Here is a 27,510-nt window from a genome sequence, read left to right as displayed (position 1 = left end):
CTGGGAATGAGCTGTCTTAGCCCTACTCCATATTTTTTTCCAAATACAGTGCTTGTCCACAAGATTGCTGAGCCGGGAGCATAGAAACTAGAAGCGTCATCAGATGGGGAAATCGTGTTTCCCTACCATCGCTATGGCCTCCTGCTGCTGTCCCACAATAGTGATGATCTCTTTACATGGGGAGAGAAAGAGCAAGCAGTAATGACCACATGGCCCATTCCGAGGGCAGTTTTATTGTGCTGCTTTTCTGCACACAGCTGGAAATGGCAGCAAGTTTCGCTTTAAAAAACAAGTCAGATTTTCTGAGTCTCTGTGTGTGTGTGTGTGATGGAAAAATGAGTGGAAGGAGCAGGAAGAGTGCAAGAGGTGGATGTCATCATCTAAAGGACATGTGAAAAACCGTGAGTAGGCAGTAACGAGCGTGCAATAAAACATTCATCTGATGACGCTCTACTTCAGGGAAAGTAGGAGGCATGTTTGCTTCCTTTCTGTTTTTAAAAGCTTCCTATGTAGGCAATGGCAGAAAGGTAGATGAGATTCTGTTCCTTCCCACTGCCCCGCCACCCATTGCAACACTCAAGATTCCCCTGGGATGATCTAGCAGATGGGGAAATATGGCCAGAACTCTTGCTTTGGAGTTTTACTTTTAATGTTAGTTTTACTTTCCTACTGCCCTTATACAAATCTATGGTGCGACCACACTTCAAATACTGTGTACAGTTCTGGTCACGAAACCTAAAAAAGGATATTATGGAGCTGGGAAAAGTACAGAAAAGGCCAATGAAAATGATTAAGGGGCTGGAGCATCATGAGGGAAGGTTACATCAGCTGGGATTATTTAGCTTGGAAGAAAGGAGGCTAAGGGGAGACATGATAGAGGTATACAAAATGATGCCTGGTGTGGAGAATGTAGACAGGGGCAGGATCTATACTATTCATTACACCGTTGTTTAAGTGCATTGTTGCGTCCTCCCTTGCTACGTTACAAAATGCAACTTGAGCCCAGTCAATCGAAATACCTTTTCTTCTATCGTTTTACCCCGGCACACTCTTCTTTAGAACGTTCTTCATTATGCTCATACCGGCTCTGAAGTAAACCTCCTTCTTCCGGTGACTCTGAGCTAGACCTGCCAGGATAAGCCGGCAGGGAGGCGGGGCGACGCATAGGGACGAGGGAAGCCCTGCAGCGTCTTAAAGGGGCCACGTGCGCCCCGAAAGATAAGCAGTTTTCTTAAAAAATTAAGCCTCTGTCCCCTCTTTCACCGCCCTCCCTCCCCTCCCCCTCCCCCTCACCGCGTTGTGCCAGCTCTCCCTCCCCTCGTCTAGAAAAGCCCTCACTTGTCCTAATCAGGAAGCAAAGACCATGGTCATGAGACATGACTTTGAAAGACGGCATTGAAAACAACGAAAGGTTGGGGCACATTGTTAGTTTTTAAACGATTTTAACAGAAAGTGGAACGGTTTTAAAAGTCAGAAGAAACGTAACAACAACAGCATCACGTGACTGCTGACGTCATCTCTGCCAACTTGTTACGTTTCATCTAGACAAGTGTAGACGGACCCAGGGAGACATTTTTCTCCCTCTCTCAAAATACTAGAAACCCAAGAGGTCATCCCATGAAGGTGATTGGCAGGAGATTCAGGACAGATAAAAGGAAGGACTTCTTCACACAGCACATAGTTAAATTATGGAATTTACTACCACAAGATTTGGATGGCAACTAATTTTGATGGCTTTAAAAGGCCATTGGATAAATTCCTGGAAGTAATGGTTACTAGCCCTGATGGTTGTGTGCTATCTACAGTAGTCGAGGCAGTAAGCCTATATGCACCAGTTGCTGGGGAACATGGGTGGGAGGCTGGTATTGCACAACGTCCTGCTTGTGGCTCCCTGGATGATGGTTGGTTTGTGAACAGAGTGCTGGACTAGATGGATCCTTGGTCTGATCCAGCAGGGCACTTCTTATGTTCTTATGTTGGGAGTAGAGGAAGGAAAGAAGCCAGCACACATGCCTGTAATGACCTGCAGAAGCTGCTTTTAAACTGAAAAAAGAAGATGGGGATTAAGCCACCAGTAAAAACCTGCTTCGCATGAAGAAGGTCCTTGGCATCTCCAGATAGGGAAAGAAAAGCTCCTGCCTGAAACCTTGAAGAACTGCTTATCAAATTTGCAGATGACACAAGATTGGGTGGGATAGCTAATACCCTGGAAGACAGAAACAAACTTCAAAGTGATCTTGATAGGCTGGATTGCTGGGCTGAAAACAACAGAATGAAATTTAATAGGGATTAATGCCAAGGTCTACACCTTAGAAAAAGAAACCAAATGAACAATTATAAGATGGGGAATAATGTACTACAAATGAGAAGGATCTTGGAATTGTTGTAGATCACAAGCTGAATATGAGCCAACACTGTGATGTAGCTGCAAAAAAACCCAAATGCTATCTTGGCCTGCATTAATAGGAGTATAGCTTCCAAATCACATGAGGTACTGGTTCCTCTCTATTCAGCCCTGGTTAGGCCTCATCTAGAGTATTGCGTCCAGTTCTGGGCTCCACAATTCAAGAAGGATGCAGACAAGCTAGAGCATGTTCAGAGGAGGGCAACGAAGATGATCAAGGGTCTGGAAACAAAGCCCTATGAAGAGAGAATGAAAGAACTGGGCATGAAGAGAAGTCTGAGGGTAGACATGATAGTACTCTTCAAATACTAGAAAGGTTGTCACACAGAGGAGGGCCAGGATCTCTTCTCGATCCTCCCAGAGTACAGGTCACAGAACAACAGGCTCAAGTTACAGGAAGCCAGATTCCAGCTGGACAACAGGAAAAACCTCCTGACTGTTAGAGCAGTACAACAATGGAATCAGTTGCCTGGTGAGGTTGTGGCCTCTCCCACACTAGAGGCCTTCAAGAGGCAGCTGGACAGCCATCTGTCAGGGATGCCTTGAGGTGGATTCCTGCATTGAGCAGGGGGTTGGACTCGATGGCCTTGTAGGCCCCTTCCAACTCTTCTATTCTGTGATTCTATCAGTCAGTGTCAACAATACTGGGCTAGATGGACCCATGGTCTGACTCAATATTAGGCAGCTTCCTATGTTTCTAATGTCCCTATACTTCAAAACCTTTCCCACCTGCTCTTGAAAATAATCAGAATGCCCATTTCCAATTTGGACATAGGGGAGGTGTTTCAGTTCAGCCCTAGACTCCACATTTTCTTTCCATAATAAAAGCTGGATGCTTACAGTTGCACCTTTGAAATATGTCAGGTTTGCACTTTTGAACCCATCCAAAACAAATCATAAATATGTGAAGCTCCTTCCTCCTGGGATACAGGATTACAGCCACAACTGTATTCTGTACCTTGGGAATGGTCAAACCATTTATTTTCACATCCTTTGTCGATTGTCTTGGGATCCCAAAATATAAGACATATTTTGAACGCTGGATCTCGTGAATTACGGCATTAACGTAGGGAAGCTTCTTCTTATCTTGATAGCAGATTGAACTAGAAGAACTTAAAACATCTTCAATCTCCTTGTAGGCTTTATCTGGGGGAAATGATGAAAATGCAGGGGGTAATTTGAATATTATTATTTTCTTTTTTATAGAAAGCTTGAGTAGCCTCTGACAGAAATAATAATAATAATAATAATAATAATAATAATAATAACTTATTTCTTACCCGCCTCTCCCTTTGAATAGAGGTGGGGAACAGCATTAATAAAACAATATATTATAAATCAAATGCATAAAACTAATTAAAAGAGCATATAAAACCAATACAATATTAAAATAGCAGTCATATTTATTCTACATGATATTATTCTCTATGTCTCTTAATGAATCCCAAATAACAATACATTTATTATATTTATTATTATTATTATTATTTATTTATTTATTTATATAGCGCCATCAATGTACATGGTGCTGTACAGAGTAAAACAGTAAATAGCAAGACCCTGCCGCATAGGCTTACATTCTAATAAAATCATAATAAAACAATAAGGAGGGGAAGAGAATGCAAACAGGCACAGGGTAGGGTAAACAGGCACTGGGTAGGGTAAAACTAACAGTATAAAGTCAGAACAAAATCAAGTTTTAAAAGCTTTAGGAAAAAGAAAAGTTTTTAGCTGAGCTTTAAAAGCTGCGGTTGAACTTGTAGTTCTCAAATGTTCTGGAAGAGCGTTCCAGGCATAAGGGGCAGCAGAAGAAAATGGACGAAGCCGAGCAAGGGAAGTAGAGACCCTTGGGCAGGCGAGAAACATGGCATCAGAGGAGCGAAGAGCACGAGCGGGGCAATAGTGTGAGAGGAGAGAGGAGAGATAGGAAGGAGCTAGACCGTGAAAAGCTTTGAAGGTCAGCAGGAGAAGTTTATATTGGATTCTGAAGTGAATTGGAAGCCAATGAAGAGATTTCAGAAGTGGAGTAACATGGTCAGAGCGGCGAGCCAAGAAGATGATCTTAGCAGCAGAGTGGTGAACAGAAACCAACGGACTGATGTGAGAAGAAGGAAGGCCAGTGAGAAGAAGGTTGCAGTAGTCCAACCGAGAAATAACCAACAAGAGTCTTGGCAGAAGAGACAGACAAAAATGATCGAATCCTGGCAATATTATACAGGAAAAAACAACAGGATTTAGCTACTGCTTCAATATGAGGAATAAAGGAGAGCGAGGAATCAAATATAAAGCCAAGACTACGAGCTTCCTTGACTGGAGTAAGTGTAACATCATTGACAGTAAGAAAGAATGAGAGATGAGGAGAAGGTTTAGGAGGAAAAACAAGCAATTCAGTCTTTGCCATATTAAGTTTCAAACGACAATGAAGCAACCAAGCTGAGATATCTGAGAGACATGCCGAGATACGATCGTGAACATCAGGAGAAAGATCCGGAGAAGAAAGATATAATTGTGTATCATCGGCATACAGATGATACTGGAGGCCATGAGATTGAATATGATTACCCAAGGGCAACATGTATAAAGAAAACAACAGCGGACCAAGCACCGAGCCTTGCGGAACCCCTACAGAAAGGGGAAAAGAAGAAGACAAGCTGCCATTAGCCAACAAGCTGAAAGAGCGACCCGCTAGATAGGAGGCAAACCAGTTATAGACAGAGCCACAAAATCCAAGGTCATGAAGGGAATCTAAAAGAAGATCATGATCAACCGTGTCAAAGGCTGCAGTTAGATCAAGGAGAATAAGAACGGAATAATGGCCTTTAGACTTGGCAGTAAGAAGATCATTGGTAATCTTAGTAAGGGCTGTTTCAGTGGAATGCAAAGGACGGAATCCAGATTGAAAAGGATCCAGATCAGAGTTACTAGAAAGAAAATCAAAACAACGGGAGTAGACCACACGCTCCAGGATCTTTGAAACAAACGGCAACAAAGAGACAGGTCGGTAGTTAGACAGAGATAGCCTATCAAGAGTAGGTTTCTTGAGAATAGGAGAGACTGTAGCATGTTTAAAAGCAGAAGGAAATGAACCAGAGGACAGAGAAAAATTAATAATATGAAGCAAGGAAGGGAGGATAGCAGGGATAAGGTTAATAAAGACGCGAGAGGGAATCGGATCACGAGAACAAGTGGAGGGCTTCGAAGAGGGCAGTATTGTAGACAGTTCATCAGCTGAGACCGAAGGAAACGCAGAGAAATTTGCAGGAGGAACTGACAGATGAGGAACAGGAACTGGAAGAGGAGCAGAGCTGGCCAGATCAGAGCGAATAGTTTGGATTTTAGCATTGAAAAAAGAGGCAAAGTTATTAGCAGACAGAGGCGGGGAGAGATGGTGGATTAGGCTTCAGGAGAGAATTGAAGGACGCAAAGAGCCGCTGAGGATGCCTAGCATTTGACTGGGATATTTATATCCCAGCTTTGCCCAAGAAGCTCAAGACAACATACATAGTTTTCCCTCACCATTAATTCATGCAAGTACCCTTTTAAGCTGAGAAATACAGACTATCCCAAGGCTAAGAAGGGATATAAGCTTATTGGGCTGTTGAGGGGGATGGGGGATAGACTCCAAGAGTTTAATGGTACAAGGCAGGTGGGTTCATAATCCAGGAACAGCAACAATTTTGTTTAGGAGCAACGTTTTGTTTAGGACCAACATTATTGGTCCAACAGTGGAATGGTTGAATCTGCCTGTTTAGCTCTCTCCCACATCCACATTTTTTAAAATATCAAGTTGCGAGTGGAGAAGGAAGTTCCAGAAATAAACACACGGACAACAGAGTATGGGATTAAACAGGGTCTCTTTATTTATATATGGAGATTCTCCTCTCCATGGATCTGTGTGTGAACGTGCGGGAATCAATCTTAAACCCAGCTCCCTTTCCAACCACACTTGTCTGTTTGGAGAGAACAACCTGCGTCATCTCCACTCAGGCTGCACAGTCGAGTAGATGAGACAAGAAGGTCCCCAAAGGCAAACCATATCCTGGCACGAGAGCTGTGTAGCCCATGAGGAGCAGGACCTCTGCCTTGCCAATCGCCATAAAGGTGCCAGAGTGCTCACCATCCCTATCCCGACTGCCCAAAATTACCCCACAACCCTGCCATTTATATTCAACCTAGTTATCCTCCAACTCTAAAGATTGGATCCAGTAGAGAGCATGCGAAAACCTGCACATTGGTAAATGGCAGGGAAAATTCCTACTCAGCCCCTTCTCCAAAGAAGGGAGGGAGGGTGGGGCCGAGTGCTTCGTGGGGGTGAGCCTTTATAGCCTTGGCTCCACCTCCACCTCATGGGGCAGCACATGTGCAGTTCGTACTGCATTTCCTTTCTGCCTCCTCCCCCCTCGCAACCATCAGCCACCGCCCAAGCCATGCCTGCTGGGCTGTGAACGGCCTTCTTTCTGTCCCTTTTATGAAGAAATATATGCTTTTTGGCTAACTCTAATCAAAAGCAAATGAAACAAAATTCTTACCCACTGACACTGGCCAAATTCAGTGGATACAGCGGTTTTCTCCTGAAACTGGTGGGAGTAGTTCTCTCCAAAACAGGAAAGTAGAATCATGGAGTAGAAAGTAGAGTTGGAAGGGGCCTACAAGGCCATCGGGTCCAACACCCTGCTCAATGCAGGAAGCCACCCTAAAGCATCCCTGACAGATGGTTGTCCAGCTGCCTCTTGAAGGCCTCTAGTGTGAGAGAGCCCACAACCTCACCAGGCAACTGATTCCATTGTCGTACTGCTCTAACAGTCAGGAGGTTTTTCCTGTTGTCCAGCTGGAATCTGGCTTCCTTTAACTTGAGCCCATTATTCCGTGTCCTGCACTCTGGGAGGATCGAGAAGAGATCCTGGCCCTCCTCTGTGTGACAACCTTTTAAATATTTGAAGAGTGCTATCATATCTCACCTCAATCTTTTGAGGGGAGCATACAGGTCTGATACAGAGCAGACAGAACATACAGAGGGGATCTACACTATTGCTTTTAAAGCACTTTAAAGCACTTTGAAAACGTTTTGAAAACTGTATATGCAGTGTGTCCTGGGCTCCAACAGTTGTCAAAACTGTTACAAAGTGCTTTAAAGCAGTAGTGTAGATCCCCCCCTGGTCTGATTTGCATAAGCCCTGTCCACTGGAATGAGTGTGAAGAGCAACACCCTTGAGGGTATACTCCATCCATTGCTGAAAATGAAATAATCATGTGAAGTAGGGTGACCATATGTAAAGGAGGACAGGGCTCCTGCATCTTTAACAGTTGTATTGAAAGGGGAATTTCAGCAGGTGTCATTTGTATATATGGAGAACCTGGTGAAATTCCCTCTTCATCACCACAGTTAAAGCTGCAGGTGCCCTGCCCTCTTTTAAATCTGGTCACTCTAGTATAGCTCCTGCACCTTTAACTGCTGTGATGAAGAGGAAATTTCACCAGGTTGTCCATATATACAAAGGACACCTTCTGAAATTCCCTTTTCAATACAACTGTTACAGATACAGGAGCCCTGTCTTCCTTTTCATATGGTCACTCTAACTGTTAAGTCCAATGTTATATTTTCTTATTTGTTAAGCCGTTTCTCTCTGCTCATGTAAGTTTCTCTTCAAAGTCCAATCCTTCAGCAACACTTTCCTTGAACCACCTAAGTCTCACAATGAAAGAACATCCACTTTACCTGACTCTCCCATATCCCATTCCCAATTTCATTACACATTTTTCATTTTGTTATTGCACATGTCCCAATCATTCACGAGCTACTCCATCTCTTTTTGTCCAAACTCTGTGGAGACAGGGTGTTCAGACAACATTACATTCTCTTGTTTCTTATAATTCTACAAATTATAGGTCTCAGGAACTACATAGAAAGTGAAGAATAATCAAAGTCCTGTGAGTTAGTTCACCCCCATGTTTTCTAAAACTCCAGTCATGAACTCATTTGTTCATAAGTTCCATTTCTTCAAAGAACCTTTTTGGAAGAACACATTTTAGAGATGAAACTGGATGTGTGTGTTTTTAACTTCCTTATCTTAGCATTTCATTTGAAATGAAATCTTAAATGAATTACAGTCAATGAGAAGGATCAAGAGTGTCCCTTGCTTCTATTGGACTGATCTATCTCACCTTGAACATCTGGATGATTTGTCAGGAGGAGCAATGCCCATTGCATAGTAGTGGCAGCTGTGTCTGTTCCAGCGATGAATAAGTCGTGAATACTCTGAGCCAGGTTCTCGTCATTGTAGGTAGAGTTGGGCTCATTCTTCCTCTGATGCTGAAAATAGAAAAAGTAAAAAATTTGGTCATTGCTCAATTTTGGAAGGACCTAAAAGGTGTTTCATTGGATACCTGGTGGACCTGGGTTTGGAAGATTGCCTTATCTGGAAAATTAACAGACAAGTTACAACTGGCAAAAGGAAGTAGGGAACATGATACATTCGCTATAGATTGGTATCAATTTATTATGTATGTGGTAACACTCCATTTCATAACGCTCTGCCTGTAGCACATCGGTCTCTCTGGTTCATGTGAATGATGGATTTTATATTTTTCTGCCTTGGTTTATTATAATTACTGAATGCTTGGACTATCACATGTAGGGGTTGGGGGGAGGAAATAGAGTGTTAATTTTCAAAAAAATTCAAATTAAAATCAAATTTGTATCAGGAAAAAAAAGGAAAAAATAATTTACAATTCATTACAGGCTGCCCTTCAACACTTCCTTCACTTTCTCTGTCCCCTCCCTTTATTATCCCAGCAGCAAATCTTGTTTCACAGCAGAGTGTGATGAGGCTGTTTCACACATTCATGCGCACACAGCGGCTGTTGTTGCATGTGAGGGATCTGAGTGTTGAATAACTAATTAGAACTGTCTGTTGACCTCAGACAAGTTCAAGGCGAGGATCGGTGCCTCAGAGAGTTACTCAAGCTGCTTCCAAATCTGAGGTGAAGCACGCTTCTTTAAGGAGTTGGCTCCCGGGGAGGACTTCTAACACCTTTTTAACTTTTGATACATTTTGGTAACCTAACCTCCCCCATCTCTTCATAAATAGAAAAGGCCAAGCGGAAAAGAAGGGGAAGGCAGAGGAGGGGTGTAGTTCCTGACTGACAGTTCTAGCTTCCAATCAGTGCTTCTAAGAGGAGCATAAAAAGAGGCTGTTCCTACTTGGAACTAAATGCCACTGTATCCAAAGTGTGGTTAGGACTGAAGCTTCAATGATTTCTCTCCTCTTTGCTAGTTGACTGAGCTCCATCAGGTGACCATTTTATTGCATGGTCGTTGCTGGGAACTCATGGATTTTCGCAGGTCCCTCTCACAACATTGTCTGCCTCCCACATGCCTCACGCCCCCTGCTAGCCTTCTTCACGCCACAAAAAAACACCCCAGTAAGTCTGACTTATTTTAAAGATGGAAGTTGCCACTATCTCCTGCTCTGTGCAGGAGAAGCAGCGTTATCAAAACGGCTCACTGAATGGGCCACATGCACGTTGTTTACTTCCTCTTTCAAAAGAGGAAGCAATGAGAGACAAACGTGTGTGCGGAGAAGCGACGGAAAGCAAACGCGATTTTCCTCGTCTGATGGAGTTGGTGGCTGGTTGTGTCCTTTGGTTTCAGAGGTTTGAATGGCTTTTCCTTCTGTTCCTTCCTTGCTTGCTTATTGCAGGGTAGACTTTTCCAGAAATCCACTCCCTTGCACTTCTATTCCTGAGGTTTGCATTTCCCTTTAGGCCATTTTTCTGGCCAAGCCTGAAGTTGTAGCCACCAAGTGCCAAAACATGGCCTTTCCCAAGAGAAGGGAGTGTGGGAGAGGGGCCAATCTGTGACACTGCCTGAAGAGGCATCCAGTGACCACCACCTGGCATTTCCCAGGGGAAGCACTGGCCGGAAGCATGCCAGCTTGAATGCTGCCATTTCTGCACACAGTGCTTTCAGGAAGCATCCAATGCCACAGTCTTTTCCAAAAGAAACACTACTCTGGAGTGTAAGGCTTGTCCTTGTACTGCTTGTCACACATTTCAGCAGAATGACTTAGAATCATAGAATAGAAGAGTTGGAAGGGGCCTACAAGGCCATCGAGTCCAACCCCCTGCTCAATGCAGGAATCCACCCTAAAGCATCCCTGACAGATGGTTGTCCAGCTGCCTCTTGAAGGACTCTAGTGTGGGAGAGCCCACAACCTCCCTAGGTAATTGATTCCATTGTCGTACTGCTCTAAAAGTCAGGAAGTTTTTCCTGATGTCCAGCCGGAATCTGGCTTCCTGTAACTTGAGCCCGTTATTCCGTGTCCTGCATTCTGGAAGGATCGAGAAGAGATCCTGGCCCTCCTCTGTGTGACAACCTTTTAAGTGTTATCATGGTTCCCCTCAATCTTCTCTTCTCCAGGCTAAACAGGCCCAGTTCTTTCAGTCTCTCCTCACAGGACTTTGTTTCCAGACCCCTGATCATCCTGGTTGCCCTCCTCTAAACACTTGTGAAAGGCTGTGGATGAAATCAGGTACATCAGCAAACCAAAGTATATTCCCGTGCATACTGTGTTTGTACGGATGCCACCAAGCTCCCCGACTCCCCGATTCACAGCACTGCATGAGCTTCTTTGCAGCCCAGCGAGTGCCAATGAAGCCGTAAAGGCCTTATTTACAAAACTGGGGAAATAATACGCAATTTCCAGAGCCAACATTGTTCTGTTCAATGGAGACTCAAGAAGAGAGCAAAAGACTGCTGGCGGCTGCCAAGCAAGGCGATGCTCAAAGAGTGGGCCCACAAACACGCTGAAGACCAGCGAGCTGGGTACAGGGCAGTCCCCAGACTCCCAGACCCAGTCATTCTATTTCATGCAATCTCTGGCTGTGATACTGTATCCCACATTGTTGAACATAGCAAGAAAACTAGGGGTGTGCACGGACCCCCCGCTCCGCTTCACTTGCAGATCCGCCATTTTCCGGAGCGGGTCGCTCCGCTCCGCCCCGCTCCGCCCACTTCCGCTCCGCTCCGCTCGGAGCTCCGGATCCGGATCCGGAGCTCCGTTTTTTCCCCCCCATAGGGTTGCATTGAAAGCTAAAAAAGTAAACAACTTTTTTTCCATTGAAGTTAGAAACCTCACGTTTGGCACCATGACACCTCATGGGCGTATACACACACACGCCAAGTTTCAAGGCAATCCCATCATCCCCTGATTTTTGGCGAATTTTTGAAAATCGGGCACCCCATTCACACCCCTTGGGATAGCTCCGTCAATTTGCATGTTAGAAACCTCAAACTCGGCACCAGGGCAGCTTATCCATGTGTCCACATGGACGCCCAGACTCAAGGCAGTCCCATCATCCCCTGATTTTTGGCGCGGCTCTACCCTCTAACGCACCACCCATAACCCTAATTCACACCCCTTTAGATAGCTCCGTCAATTTGCACGTTAGAAACCTCAAACTCAGCACCATGATAGCTTATCCACGTGTCCACGTGGACACCAAGTTTCAAGGCAATCCCATCATCCCCTGATTTTTGGGGAATTTTTGAAAATCGGGCACCCCATTCACACCCCTTGGGATAGCTCCGTCAATTTGCATGTTAGAAACCTCTAACTCGGCACCAGGACAGCTTATCCATGTGTCCACAGGGACGCCCACACTCAAGGCAATCCCATCATCCCCTGATTTTTGGCATGGCTTAACTCACCCCAAATTGTCCCATTCTACAACTACGTCAATTTGCATGTTAGAAACCTCAAAGTCGGCACCAGGATAGCTTATCCACTTGTCCACATGGACGCCAAGTTTCAAGGTAATCCCATCATCCCCTGATTTTTGGCGAATTTTTGAAAATCGGGCACCCCATTCACACCCCTTGGGATAGCTCCGTCAATTTGCATGTTAGAAACCTCAAACTCACCACCATGATAGCTTATCCATGTGTCCACAGGGACGCCCACACTCAAGGCAATCCCATCATCCCCTGATTTTTGGCGCGGCTTAAACTTTTTAACTCACCCCAAATCAAGTCCCATTCTACAACTACGTCAATTTGCACGTTAGAAACCTATCCTTTGGTCCCATGACAGCTTACCCATGTGTCCCCATGGACACCAAGTTTCAAGGCAATCCCATCATCCCCTGATGTTAGGGGAAGTTTTGAAATTCGGACACTCCAATATGTCAGGGATTTAAAGTTGCAATTGCAGACAGATCAATGGGGCCAGTTCCAAGGCAATCCCAACATGCCACGAGATAACCCTAAATCTTCTGGCACATTTGAAAAAGGGATTATTGAACTTGATAAAGTCTAAGTGAGCGCAGGAAGGACTTCTCCCCTGAGTCAAAGCAAGACACATCCACCATCCCTGCAAGGCGGAAAGGGGAGAAGGGAGGGAAAGCAGGCAGGCAGGCAGGCAGGCAGCATGCATTGTAGTGCCACAAGGATGGCTTGAGCACTAACGCATAGCAAACCAACCCGTAAGCGGGCGCAAGGAGCAAGTGAGGCAAAGATGGCTGGTTGTTTCTTTCTAAGCCAGAAGTTACGCCTTGAGGGGCACAGAGGAGGATGACTGGGAGCAAGCGTGCCGGAGGGTGCTGGGCACGAACCGCAAAGCCCATCTCCCAGGCACCAGGCGGGCAGAGCAGGCGAGGAGTCAGTCCTGGCAGATGCCCCACCACAGCAGCACCCCGGGGGAGGCGGGCAGACAGGCAGGCAGGCATGGGTTGGCGGGCCCAGAAAAGCTGGTACCTTGCACAAGTAAGCCATAGATCTGCGGGGGAGTCAGTCCCAGCAGATCCAGCTACCTCACAAGGACGGCTCCCAGGCAGGCGGGCAGGCGCCTCCACTGTAGTGGCTGTGCTCAACTCGGTGGGCGCACTACAAGACGAGTTGAAGTGAGAGCTCACTTCTCAGGAAACGTAGTGGCTGTGATACGGGAGATCGGTCGACTGCTGGAGCTTAGCTTTTTCTCTGAGGGGAAGTCCATGAGTTGAAGTGACAGCTTGCTTCTCAAAGACAGGGTTACAGCGGAAGAGGGGTGGGACGAGACTGGGGAGAGAAGCTGGACCAGCTTCTGCTACTAATCCTCACCCACATCCTGGAGGACCACAGCATCCCACACAAAGTGGCTGTGGTGAAGTCAATGGCTCATGAGTTGAAGTGAGTGCTCACTTCTCAGAAAAATTAAACTGTCCGTACACACTAAGTGGCTGTGCTATGGGCGATCGGTGGACGCCTGGAGTACCACCCGCACATAGGGGAAGTCCATGAGTTGAAGTGACAGCTTGCTTCTCAAAGACAGGGTTACAGCGGAAGAGGGGTGGGACGAGACCGGGGAGAGAAGCTGGACCAGCTTCTGGTACTAATCCTCACCCACATCCTGGAGGACCACAGCATCCCACACAAAGTGGCTGTGGTGAAGTCAATGGCTGTCATGAGTTGAAGTGAGTGCTCACTTCTCAGGAGGAAACTTAAACTGTCCCTATGCAGTCAGTGGTTGGGGAGAGAGGCACGGCCAGCTGTGCCTCCACCGTAGGGGCTGTGCTCAAGTTTCTGAACTTGAAGTTGAAGTGAGAGCTCACTTCTCAGATACCTTTAATTGCTCCATATGAGACTGGGGAGAGAAGCTCGACCAGCGACTGCTACTAATCCCCACATCCTGTAGGACCACAGCATCCCACACAAAGTGGCTGGTAAAGTCAACGGCTATCATGAGTCGAAGTGAAAGCTCACTTCTCAGGAGGAAACGTAAACTGTCCCTATGCAGACAGTGGTTGGGGAGAGAGGCATGGCCAGCTGCGCCTCGACCGTAGGGGCTGTGCTCAAGTGTCTGAACTTGGAGTCGAAGCGAGAGCTCACTTCTCAGATAACTTTAATTGCGAGACTGGGGAGAGACGCTCGACCAGCTGCTGCAACTAATCCTCCTCACCCACATCCTGGAGGACCAGAGCATCCACCGGAGTGGCTGTGCTCAACTCGGCGCACTACAAAACGAGAAGTGGCTGTGGTGAAGTCAATGGCTGTCATGAGTCGAAGTGAAAGCTCACTTCTCAGATAACTTTAATTGCGAGACTGGGGAGAGACGCTCGACCAGCTGCTGCAACTAATCCTCCTCACCCACATCCTGGTGGAACAAAGCATCCACCGAGAAGTGGCTGTGGTGAAGTCAATGGCTGTCATGAGTCGAAGTGAAAGCTCACTTCTCAGGAGGAAACTTAAACTGTCCCTATGCAGTCAGTGGTTGGGGAGAGAGGCACGGCCAGCTGTGCCTCCACCGTAGGGGCTGTGCTCAAGTGTCTGAACTTGAAGTTGAAGTGAGAGCTCACTTCTCAGATACCTTTAATTGCTCCATATGAGACTGGGGAGAGAAGCTCGACCAGCTGCTGCGACTAATCCTCCTCACCCACATCCTGGAGGAACACAGCATCCAACACGAAGTGGCTGTGGTGAAGTCAATGGCTGTCATGAGTCGAAGTGAGAGCTCACTTCTCAGGAAACTTAAACTGCCCCTATGCACTAAGCGGCTGTGCTATGGGAGTTCGGTGGACTGCTGGAGTACCAGCCGCAATTGGGGAAGTCCATGAGTTGAAGTGACAGCTTGCTGCTCAAAAAATCACCAGACTGGATCACGAATAGTGCATCTGATCCCTGAGCTCTCCAAAGGGCGACCCATGGACTGCTGGAGTTAACCTCCCTCAATTGGGGAGTGACGGGCAGGCGGGCATGGGCAGGCAGGCAGGCAGGCGGGCAAAAAGGAGCTACTAGTTATTGAAGCAGTTACTTTGAGTATGGAAGATTTGTGTGCATGCTTGGAGGATTAATGTTGCTGCTGAGCCCTCCAAAGGGCAACCCTTGGACTGCTGGACTTTACCTCCCTCAGTTGGGGAAGTGAATGATGAGTTTAAGTGAAAGCTTGCTTCTCAAAGACGGGTTACAGCAGAAGGGGAAGAGGAAGAGGATGAGACTGAGGAGAGAGAGAGAAGAGAGCATCCACTGTAGTGGCTTTGCTAGTGGCTGTGCTACGGGCGATCGGTGGACTGCTGGAGTACCTCCCACACATAGGGGAAGTGAATGAGTTTCAGTGAAAGGTTGCTTCTCAAAATCAGCACACAGATCAAGGACTCCATTTGATCCCCGAGCTATCTAAAGGGCGACCCGTGGACTGCTGGAGTTTTCCTCCGGTTCCCGGTGGCTGGGATGGGTCTCGGCTTCTCAAAGCAATGGCACTGCTGCATATGCAGTGCAGCTTCTCGTAAGAAAGCTGTCCCACGGACAAACGGTGCATTACTGGAGCTTAGCTTTTTCTCAAAGGGGAAGTCAATGAGTTGAAGTGAAAGGTTGCTTCGGAAGTCTATGGCTTTCATGAGTTTCAGTGACAGCTTGCTTCTCAAAGAGGGCATTACAGCGGAAGAGGGGTGGGACGAGACCGGGGAGAGAAGCTGGACCAGCTTCTGCTACTAATCCTCACCCACATCCTGGAGGACCACAGCATCCCACACAAAGTGGCTTTGTTGAAGTCAATGGCTGTCATGAGTTGAAGTGAAAGCTCACTTCTCAGGAGGAAACTTAAACTGTCCCTATGCAGTCAGTGGTTGGGGAGAGAGGCACGGCCAGCTGTGCCTCCACCGTAGGGGCTGTGCTCAAGTGTCTGAACTTGAAGTTGAAGTGAGAGCTCACTTCTCAGATACCTTTAATTGCTCCATATGAGACTGGGGAGAGAAGCTCGACCAGCTGCTGCGACTAATCCTCCTCACCCACATCCTGGAGGAACACAGCATCCAACACGAAGTGGCTGTGGTGAAGTCAATGGCTGTCATGAGTCGAAGTGAGAGCTCACTTCTCAGGAAACTTAAACTGTCCCTATGCACTAAGCGGCTGTGCTATGGGAGTTCGGTGGACTGTTGGAGTACCAGCCGCAATTGGGGAAGTGAATGAGTTTCAGTGAAAGGTTGCTTCTCAAAATCAGCACACTGATCGAGTCACCCAGAGGACCACAGCCTCTACGTAGTGGCTGTGCTGAAGTCAATGACTTCCATGAGTTCAATTGAAAGGTTGCTTCTCAAAGGCGAGGACTTGCCTGTTTCATTTTCGCAGCGAGACAGGCAGCTGCAGTAACACTCACAACCACACACACAAGGACAGCTTTTGCACAGAGGCTCATGAGTTCAAGTGACAGCTTACTTCTCAAAACCATACTTCTGGATCAGGGAGTACGTCTTCCACTCCCAGGGCACTCCAAAGGGCGACCCGTGGACTGCTGGAGAGAGGCAGCCTGGCTAGTGGTGGTGGTGCCAGGCATTGCCTTGCCCCCTGCTTGCACCTCACCTAAACACGTGCAGTCAATCATGGAGTCTTTTGGAACTGGGTGGAAAACTATCCGGATGAGTTGACTAAGCTGTACCGGACGCCACAGAAATGAAATGAACTCAAGTGCGGTGCTTTGCCCTCACAGTCAGTCACACACACGCACGGTGACAAACTCTGCCTAGTGCCTACAGAGACGAATCGAATGATTCAGAGTTGATGTTGTGAACTGTAACACAGCCACTAAATAATAATAATAATAATAATAATAATAATAAGAAGAAGAAGAAGAAGAAGAAGAAGAAGAAGAAAAATATAATAAAAATAATAATAAAAGAAAAAACCAGCCTGCCTGAACTGTAGTGTGCCTGCCAACCCAAGGAGGGGTGGAATTAAAGGGAGCCTGCCTGTCACTCCCACGAGGGCTTGAGGGTGGGGTATCCCACCAGGGGGAGATTGCCCTTCAGAAAGACCAGCTGCTCCACCAAGTCCGGCTCCAAGCGAGAGCGGTGAGGGGTCACTATGCCGCCCACCATAGAGAACACCCTCTCGCTTGGAACACTGGTGGGTGGGCAGCTGAGTCGATCCATGGCCACCCGCGACAGGTCCGGCCAAATCTGAAAACGGGATGACCAGTAGGCCAGGGGGTCCATGGAGGAGTCCTCGATGGGCTCTGACAGGTAACGCTGCACGGTGGTTGCAGCGTCATCCTGGCTGGTGGCTGGGGAGGGTCTCTGCCCAAACACGGTGTGCAGAGCCTCTTCCCAATACCCCTCGCCTGTGCTGCTGCTGGGAGGGATGCACGTGAGGCTGCTGCTGGTGCTGCTGGTGCTGCTGCGGGGAGGGGTGGCCTGCAACTCTGCCTCACTCTGCCCCACCCTCTTGGCCCATGCCGCCCGCACTTCGCCCACCAGCGTTTCCACCCAGTGCTGCCTGCTATTTGGCCCACAAAGCCCATCCTTCACACGAGGGTCGCACATGGCTGCCAACATGTGGACCCTGTCGGTTTGGATGGGCTCCAGCCTCCGCGTCACGCCGTCCCTCAGCCTAGTCACCGCTTCGCGGACCTCGGGCTCGAAGCGCCTGCCGGTGACGGGATCCCTGTACTCCAGAATGTCGCCCATCTGTTTCTGGAGATGCCTGCATACAGGGATCACCTGGCTGAGGAGGGCAGAGCTTTTGCTCAGGGTCTCGGTGGCGTTCAGGAACGGCTTGAGGACCGCCACCAGCTGGGACATGGCGTCCCACTGCTGCTTGCCCATGTGGTGGACGCCCATGTCCCTGACCCTGAACAAGTCGTGGATGGCACGCTGTTGCTCCACCATCCGCTCCAGCATCAGGTTGGTGGAGTTCCAGCGTGTCACCACATCCTGCACTAGCCTGTGCTGCAGGAGATTCAACTCCTCCTGCTTCTCCCACAGCAAGCGACTACCCTTGACGCTGTGGTGGAAATGGCCTGCCACCTTTCTGCAGCTCTCCAGAAGGTTACAGATCCCGGACAGGGGACCGAGGTTGGGCTTGCTGCTGCCCATCCCAAGGCCATCCCTCACCACCAGGTTCAAGACGTGCGCGATGCAGCGGACGCCCTCGAATCCGCCGTCGCGCACCGCCTTCACCATGTTGGCTCCCCCGTCCGTGACCATGTAACCACGGGTGACCTTCTGCCCAGCTAGCCACCCATCCACCATGCGGTTCATGGCCTCCGTAATCTCCGCTGCCGTGTGGGACTGGTCCATCACTTGCGTGTGGAGGAGGGCCCAGCAGTAGCCCTCCTTGCCAGTCCCTGTAGTGCTGGATCCTTCCTGCCCCAAGGCTGCCCACCAGTGTGCCGTCAGGGACAGGTAAGCGTGCACTCCGCCCTCGCTGGACCAAATGTCCGAGGTGAAGTGCACCATCCGTGCCTCTGCCTGGCACAGACGACCCAGCACTAACTCCCTGCAGGAACGGTACAGGGAAGGCACCACCCGCCTGCTCAGGGTGGTGCGACACAGCAGCTTATAGTATGGCACCACAAGCGCCATCAGCCTCTTGAAGCCTGCGTTGTCGACGAGGCTGAATGGCTGGTTGTCCAACGCCACCATCTCACCGATTGACGTGGTGATCTGGGAGGGCGTTGGAAAACGCCATCTTGTGGTTCCATACTTCCCCCACCCCATTTCCGGCAGGGTTGCCTGCCTAACCCTTGTGGGGATGGGAGATGGAGAGCTGAGACTGGAAGTGCCAGCAGCAGCAGCAGCAGCAGCAGCAGCCGCCTTCGGCTTTCCCCTGGAACCAGTCGCCTTGCCCGCCTCTTTCCCCATCAAGACCGACTGGTGCTGCCTGTGAAGATGCATCTTCATGCTGCTGGTTCCATAATGCCCTGTCGATGAACCCCTGCTTAGGCTGAGTTTGCAGTGGCGACAGACAGCAAAGCGGGGATCCGCTCCCAACTCAAAGTGGTCCCACACGATGCTTGTCTTTCATTTCAATTGCCCGCCTGAGCTCTCTGGTGTTGCCACAGAAACAGGGGTGTGGGATGAGACTGGGGAGAGAGCCTCGGCCTGCTGCTGCTCCTCCTCAGCCCCCACATCCTGGAGGCCCACCGCCTCCTCCTCCTCCCCCCCTCCACTGTGCTGAGGACCTCGTCTAGGTCCATCAGCGGGCTCGTGGGCTGAAAGGAGAATGAAGGAGTTGGGGATACGCCTCCTCCTCTAATGGCACTGCTGCCACGTGCCTCTTGCAAACGGGCACTTTTCCCATTCCCACCCTCAAAAAGAGAACGCCGGGCACAAGTTGCAGAAGAGAGTGGCTCTGCCTGCTGCTTGTCCTGCTTCTGTTTTGGAGCAGTCAGCCAAGGAGTTGCCCGTTTGATTTTCACAGGAGGAGAGGCAGCCTGCTTACTGCTGCCAGCCTGAGCCTTGCTGCTTTCAGCACGCCTGCTTCCTCTTTTCATGATGACTAATAAAATATTAATACTACTAATACTATGTATAAGGTACTACTAAGAATATGTATAAGAAGAATATAATATGTTTAAATGTAGGGAAATGGGACAAGAAGAATAAAATATTATACTACTACTAATATGTATGAGAATATACTAATATATATATACTACTAAGAATATCTAAAAGAATATAATAATATGTTTAAGAATATTACTAATAAATGTAGGGAAATGGGACAAGAAGTGTGTGTATGCTTTCCCCAAAATGCTCAATCTGTGGCTGCCTGTTGAACTTCACAAAAGCAGCACACTCCGTCCAAGTTACACAGAGAAGAAAAAGAGAATCAAATTTTTTTGGTATATTTTGGTATATAGAAGATAGAAGGAAACACAATCAGGATTTAAGAGAGGGGAGGGGGGAAAAGAACCAACCACTACTATAAGAAGAACAAAATATGAATACTACTAATAATATGTATGAGAATATATACTAATAGACTACTAAGACTATGTAAAAGAATATAATAATAATATGTTTAAGAATAGGGAAATGGTGTGTGTATGCTTTCCCCAAAATACTCAATCTGTGGCTGCCTGTTGAACTTCACAAAAGCAGCACACTCCGTCCAAGTTACACAGAGAAGAAAAAGAGAATCAAATTTTTTTTTGGTATATTTTGGTATATAGAAGATAGAAGGAAACACAATCAGGATTTAAGAGAGGGGAGGGGGGGAAAGAACCAACCACTACTATAAGAAGAACAAAATATGAATACTACTAATATAATATGTATGAGAATATATACTAATAGACTATGTAAAAGAATATAATAAAATATGTTTAAGAATATAAATGTAGGGAAATGGGACAAAAAGTGTGTGTATGCTTTCAAAAGAAAGCTTTCACAAAAGCAGAACAGTCAGGCTTTAATACAGGGAAGGGGGGGGCAACCAACCCAACCAACCCAAACACACACTCCAAAATTTAAAAATAAAGTTTATATTAAATCAAAGTAAGGGGAAAACACAGGGCAAACTAAGCTATAAGTCAGAAAGAAGCAAACAAACACACACACACGCCAAACTAAACCTATCCTAATCTATCTCTAAAGTCCAAAGCAGGAGCACTAACTAACTAAGTGTTCCCTCCACGAACGTCAACCCACAAAGAGACAAAACAGAAAGTTCTGAGGGTGGGTCTGCCTTAGTCCCCCCTCCAACGCTGGGATTGGAGGAGGATGCTTTGTGAGGAGATCAATTCTCATCAGGATTGGGAGTTGAATGTGCCTGTCATCGCTTCCAAAAAAATAAAAATAAAAAATAAAAAAAACACAAACCCCGATTTTTAACAAAATATTGCACGTGAACCACAGCACGCAGAAAGTTGAGAGTAGTCTCAAAATGACCCCCATCCACGACTCTCTGTGCACAAGAATTTTCAGAACGATAGCTTAAACCCCCCCCAGTTATCCCCGATTCTTTTCCGCAATGCAATCCTATGGGCGAAAAGCCGAAAACGCCGTTTGAGCCGCGCGGTTGACCCGATTTTCAAAAAAATATAGCACGCGACCCGGACAACGTAGAGAGGTGAGAGTGGTCTCAAAATGACCCCCATCCACGACTCTCTGAGCACAAGAATTTCCAGAACGATAGCTTCAAAAACAACGTAGTTATGCGTGATTATTTGCCGCAATGCAATCCTATGGCGAAATGTTTTCAAGATGGCGATCGGAGCGCTCCGCCTGAACTCGGAGCTCCGAAAAATGGCCGCTTCTCTTCGCCTTGCTTCTAGGGGTCCGCGGTCCGCTCCCACTCCGCCTCTGGGTAAGGCGGAGCAGGCCAATCCGCTACTGCTTCTACGCTCCTAATCGGAGCGGATCACACCCCTAAAGAAAACCATATGAAAAGTATTTTGCTCAGAACATGGTCTTCTTTAAAAAAAAAAATCTAGGAAAACACGATCTTCACCAACAAACCAACAAGTCAGCTGAGAAATTTGTCTGCAATGTGTACAATTTTCCAAATGAAGGCAGCTATGATAAGGCAAGACTAGTTTTATTTGTCAAATGCCGATCACCTGAAATATTACCTCCAACAAATGATGCACTTAAGTTCCACATACTGGTGGCACAGATTCACCGCTGAACCATGATGCTCACTTAGGCCAGGTAGGGCACAATCCTATTTGCAGCCTATTCCAAGACAGCTGGAGCATGGAAGGGATCTTCTCTTCTGTGCTCCAGCTGCCTTTCATTTTGCCTACGTAGGTGATTTCAAGAAGGGGAGGAGCCGGGAGAGCAGCATAAAGCAGCTCTCGTGGTCTTTTCCCCTCCCTGCTCATCTCTGCACTCTGTTTCCAAGCATGGAGAAACAGCTAGAACCATAACAGCCAGGAGGGAGAAGCGGGGAGCATGGTTTCTAGGCTCTGAGGATGGTGCCCTGTAGGGCTGTGCATCAGCCCCCTGAACCGCTTCATGGCCTGATCCGGAACTTTTGGATGGGGCCTGAACCAGTCTGCGCTGATCCGACCCTCCCTCAATGCGTTCCAGATCGTATCCTGGAGCGAGATCCAAAGGCTCGGATCGAGATTCACCTGCCATTTTGCCCCCCTTCCCCACTTACTTGCCTCCATGGCAGAGGCAGGCAAGTGGGGAAGGGGGGATAAAATGGGGGGCAAATAAGTCCCCCTTCCCCTTACCTGGTTGCACCATCCACTGCCACACAGACCATGGTGGTGGTGGGCGGCAAAGCCAGATAAGGCCCCCTCCCCACCACCACTTACCTGCCTCCATCGCGGTCCAGCGCCAGCTTCAACTGAGAGCCAGGCCTCTTCTGGTTTGAGGCCTGGCCCTCAGATGAAGCTGGTGCCGGACCGTGATGGAGGCAGGTAAGCCCCCCTCCCCCCTGCCCCCTGCCCCCTTATCTGGTTCCACCGCCATCACTGCATGGACTGTGGCGGAGGCAGCACCAGGTAAGCCCCCTCCCCCACACTTACCTGTCTTCGGAGCTCTGGATTGAGGTGAAGTGATCCACTTTGTCTCGATCCACAGCTCCCCTGACCCAATCTGGTTCCACCTTTGGCGGAGGCGAATCAGGCTGCTCCGCTCCCGCTTCTACGAACCAAAGTGGAGCGGAGCACAGCCCTAGTGTTTTTGACATGGGTTCCCAGAAACCAAACAATTGTATGCCCCCTCGGCAGCATCTAGAATAACATGAGGTCAAAACCAATACACAACTACATAAAGTCCTTGGAGGAAGAGTGGTATTAAAATGGAAGAAATAAATGAAGTCGCATAACCTAGTTGATTAAAAAGGTCAATCTTTTTTATTGTATCAGGACATGTTTTCATGTGGAATGAGCAGTATTTATTTATTACATTTATATCCCACCCTTTTTTCCTCCAAGGAACCCAAGGCAGTGTACATCATCATCATCCTCTCCATTTTAACCTCACAACAACAACCCCAGGAGGTGGGTTGCGCTGAGAGTCTATGACTGGCCCAAAGTCACCCAGTGGGTTTCCATGGCCAAGTGGGGACTAGAACCCGGATCTCCCAAATACCAGTCCAACACTCTAGCCACTCCACCACACTGGCTCTCCATAGCCATCCATAGTAATTTCAAGTATAGAAGCAAGAGTCGATAGGCAAGATCCCTTGACACATTCGTTTCCATTCAACAGCCACCTACAGTCGGGGTTATGGAAATATCTGCCTTTATGAGCCATGTCACTGAACACACTTATGTATGAACTACCCTACTTTAGTAATTGAATTTAATAAGGGTGAAATATGGGAGAGGGACTGAGTGCAAATATTATTTGAGGCCTAGAGAAAATTAGGAAGAGGGCTTTCTCTGCTGTGGCACCCTGGCTGTGGAACGAGCTCCCCAGAGAGGTTCGCCTGGTGCCTACACTGTACTCTTTCCATCGCCAGCTGAAGACCTTTTTTATTTTCTCAGTATTTTAACCCCTAATTTAACTTAAATTCAAACCTTGTTTTAATTCTGTATTTTAACCTATATCAATTTTTGCAGTGTGGTTTTATCCTGGTTGTGCTTTTTATATTGTACTTTGTATTTGTGCTTTTAGATTGTTAGTTGTTTTTTATGCTCTTCATGGTTTTAATTTTTGTGAACTGCCCAGAGAGCTTCGGCTATTGGGCGGTATTGTGATATGTGGATGTATATACCTTTGAGAGGCCTGTAGCTGCTAGTCTCCAGGTCCTCATTGCCACATAATATCATTTCGTAGAAGAGTCCTGAGGGGAGCTGTTAGGCTGGACTCATTAGGTATGTATTGGGCCAAGTATTGAATGGTGCCCAGAATTCTTTGGAGACCTTTCTTATCTTCAGGGGGAGGTAATCGGATGATTGCTTCCACCTTGCTGTTGACCCATGCTGTTGGATTAGTCACCTTTGTAATGACTCCCTTTGTCTCTAGGTCTTCCAATGTTGTTTTCAAAGGGGCTATGACTGCATATGGAATCTTTCTGCATCCATGCACCACAGGTGATTCTGTGGGATCCACATGAATATGATGCACACCTGGGAAACGACCCAGGCCTTCAAAAACTTCAGAATAGTGTTTGAGGAGACCCTCCATCTTGGTTGGAGAATGCACTGCTAATACGTGCACATGTCTGATCAAGTCAAGGGCTACACAGGCTGACCGACCCAGAAGTGGTGGATCTCCAGTTTCTGTGATATAGAAGGTTAGATTTTGATTCTTAAGACCATTTTTGCAAGGAGCTACAATGGTACCTCTTGGTTTGACCTTTGCTCCACCAAAGGCAATTAGTGTCACATTTGTCATTGCTGTATGCACTTTATCCTGCAAGCACTCTGCAATGTCTTTTGGAATTGTGTTAGCATCAGATCCAGAATCTAACTTGAAAACAACTGGAAGTCCTGCCACAACTACTGTGCTATACCAGGCTTCTGGGCTTCCCATGAGCCTAGCTTGATGGCATGTAGTCATTACTCCCATGAATAAGGCATTTACATCTTTGGTGAGACTGGAAGGCTCAGATTGTGTCCTACACATTTTAGCAAAGTGATTCCTTCCTGCACACCTATTGCAGGTCTCTCCAAAAGCTGGACACTGCCTGGGCCTGTGAACATAACCGCATCTACTGCAGGAATTGCCCCTTGCCGCTGTAGGTTTAACTGTTGCAAAGGTCTGCCTTGGGGCCTTTTTACTTTCTTGGTAGCTTATGGTCCTTCTGCTTTTATGTTGGATGGCTAAGATGTTTGTTTCTGAGGTCATTGCTGTTGCCTGAGCCCTGATAAGAGCCTTTGTTCTACAGATGGTAATAGCTTGCTCTAGAGTCAACTTAGGGTCTTCTAGAAGCTTTTCTTGCTGTCTGAGATGCTGAAAACAATTTTGTCTCTAAGCATCTGGTCTGTGGAGGCCCCAAATTCATAATGCTGAGATTTTTCTCTAAGGGCTGTAACAAAACAGTCTATGCCTGCTTCCTCATTATAAGGAAGCTGCCAGAACTGGTGCCGTTCAAAAACAGGGTTTCTCCTGGGCTCACAATAATTTTTGAATGCAGCAAGGGCTTCTTCTAGTGTCTGACTTTCAGGATCTGCATAGATATTAGGAATGGTGTTGTAAATTTCTAAAGCCTTTTCTCCTATGCAGTGCAGCATTACAGCAATTTTGTAGTCTTCTGACTCTTTCTCCGCTTTTGTAACTGTAAGGTATACTTGTAGTCTCTGTTCCCATTTCCTCCAATTTTCTCCTAAGTTTAAACCTCAGAAGGAGGTTTAAAATGCTCCATGTTTTATTCCAATATGGCGGCGGGCACTAAAACCCCTCTTCAAGTGGATTTTTGAAGGGGATAGTCCACTTCTGACACCATGTAGTATCCCTCAGGCATAGGGACCATACTGCCTGAGGGATACTACAGGTATAAAAATGTAATAAATAAATAAACCAATAAATACTGGTGAACCATCAGATATTACTGTTCAGTCGTAGTATGGAATGGAATGATTCCTTGAATGAGTTGTATTCAAACAGAAAGTGAATACTTACTTTCTCCATCTTAAGAAGATAGAAATCAATGTAGTCCTGTGGGTCATGAAAGGACTTTTGCACCTTATGTTCCTCTATTCCCTTCTTTGCAAGTGAAAGCACTGTATCTCTGGCAGAAAATGCCTTTTGGTGAGGACCTGGAAGATGTTTCATGATAGATGGGAAGATTTCATACAGCTATAGAGAAGAAATAAAGCAAAATTCCAACATTATCAGGGAGAAGGCTGGGTAAAACTATCAGTCATCTAACCCCTTTGGACTAGCACTTCAATATCGTCCCCTGGATTTTTCTTGAGGGCTAGCATTTTAATATGGTTCTCATTGAATGAAAAGCTGGATTTAGCAACTTTTTAAAAATTGAATCCATGGATTCTCGTAATCTATTCTAGTGGAAGATATACATGAACATTAGGGCAGCAACGATTTCCCCAACTTATTTATGTATTTATCTAATTTGTACCCTACCTTTTTACAAAACAAACAAACCAAAACAGCACTCAAGGTTGCTTGGAGGTTCTCTCACATAACTGGGCACAATTCACAGCCTGTATAACTAAATCAACCAGGCTGGTCACCCGTACACCTACGGCCCTATTGTTGTTCCTTGATCAAAATGGAGAGGCGGGTAAGAAATAATAATAATAATAATAATAATAATAATAATAATAATAATAATAATAATTCCAGTTTAAAAATCTCTTCACTGGCTGCCAATTAGTTTCTGGGCGAAGTATAAAGTGTTGGTTATCACTTTTAAAGCCCTACATGGTTTGGGTACAGGCTACCTGCGGGATCACCTTCTCCCGTACAATCCGCCCCACACACTCAGGTCCTCTGGGAAGAATCTACTTCAGTCTGTCAAAATTAGGCTGACAGGTATTACCCAGAGGACCTTCTCTTCTGCTGCTCCCAGACTGTGGAATGGCCTGCTGGAGGAGATTTATCAACTTAACTGTCTTTTAGCATTTAAGAAAGCTGTAAAGACTGATCTCTTTTGGCAGGCCTATCCAGTGGAATTTTAGGGTGCTTTTAGGATGCTTTTAGGATGTTTTTTAGGATGTTTTTTAGGAAGTTTTAACAATGTATACCATGTTTTTAATCAATATTTTATGTATTTTATATTTATTGTTGTTCCTCGCCTCAATCGGGATGGAGAGGCAGATAACAAATATTATTATTATTATTATTATTATTATTATTATTATTATTATTATTTAGAATTTTTTGCATACGTCAACATCCATTTGCAATTTTGTTGCCCATTCACCAGTTTGGAGAGATCCTTTTGGAAATTTTTAGCAGACCCATGCAGGTTTCCACATGTGAACACCTCATTGTTCACCCTTGACTCCAGAATATTTATCAAATGATTAGCATCACTTCCAATATAGAACTTAGGGAGACATTACTGCTTACTTCTTTCGTGTAAAAACTATTTCCTCCTACTGTCTGCTTCTTATTATTTGGCCACTTGCAGAACCATAAGGGGATCTTTCCTCTTATCCCATAATTGCTGCATTTACTCAAGGGTCCTCGCTGAGGCAATTTGTCAAAAGTTTTGGGGGAGTTGAAGTATAAGATTACTACCAGGCCACTAATATCCACAAGCTTGCTGAGGCAGGAGTTCCCTTGAGAGAAGCCATGCTGATTCTTCCTTGGCAAGACTTGATTTTCTCTATTTTTAATAATTCTATCATCAATAAGGATGCCCAATTATTTACATGGAAGAGAACTGCAAATATGTGAATATTGAAGTATAACTGCATTTCAGTTTAGGAAATAAGGTTGCATTAAAATGTGAACCAAATAAATGTCTCTTCCATCCCTACTCT

The 27,510-nt window shown here is 46.6% G+C and overlaps 1 protein-coding gene across 1 annotated transcript in view; it reads right to left on the bottom strand.

The window, feature by feature from the left end:
• The window catches only part of LOC134402405 (cytochrome P450 2C39-like), a 96,614-nt gene that overhangs the window by 48,320 nt on the left and 20,784 nt on the right, over positions 1 to 27,510 (bottom strand). The window contains exons 5-7 of the mRNA XM_063131834.1: positions 25,679 to 25,855; positions 8,567 to 8,714; positions 3,363 to 3,550 (exon numbers count right to left, since the gene is read on the bottom strand). Coding sequence (XP_062987904.1) covers positions 3,363 to 3,550; positions 8,567 to 8,714; positions 25,679 to 25,855 — 513 coding nt within the window. The remainder of the gene's footprint in view (positions 1 to 3,362; positions 3,551 to 8,566; positions 8,715 to 25,678; positions 25,856 to 27,510) is intronic.

The sequence above is a fragment of the Elgaria multicarinata genome, chromosome 8, assembly GCF_023053635.1.
Source record: "Elgaria multicarinata webbii isolate HBS135686 ecotype San Diego chromosome 8, rElgMul1.1.pri, whole genome shotgun sequence".
In the NCBI taxonomy this organism is placed as follows: Eukaryota; Metazoa; Chordata; class Lepidosauria; order Squamata; family Anguidae; genus Elgaria; species Elgaria multicarinata.
Note: the sequence above shows the minus strand (reverse complement) of the source record. Positions and strands in the feature narration are given on the sequence as shown.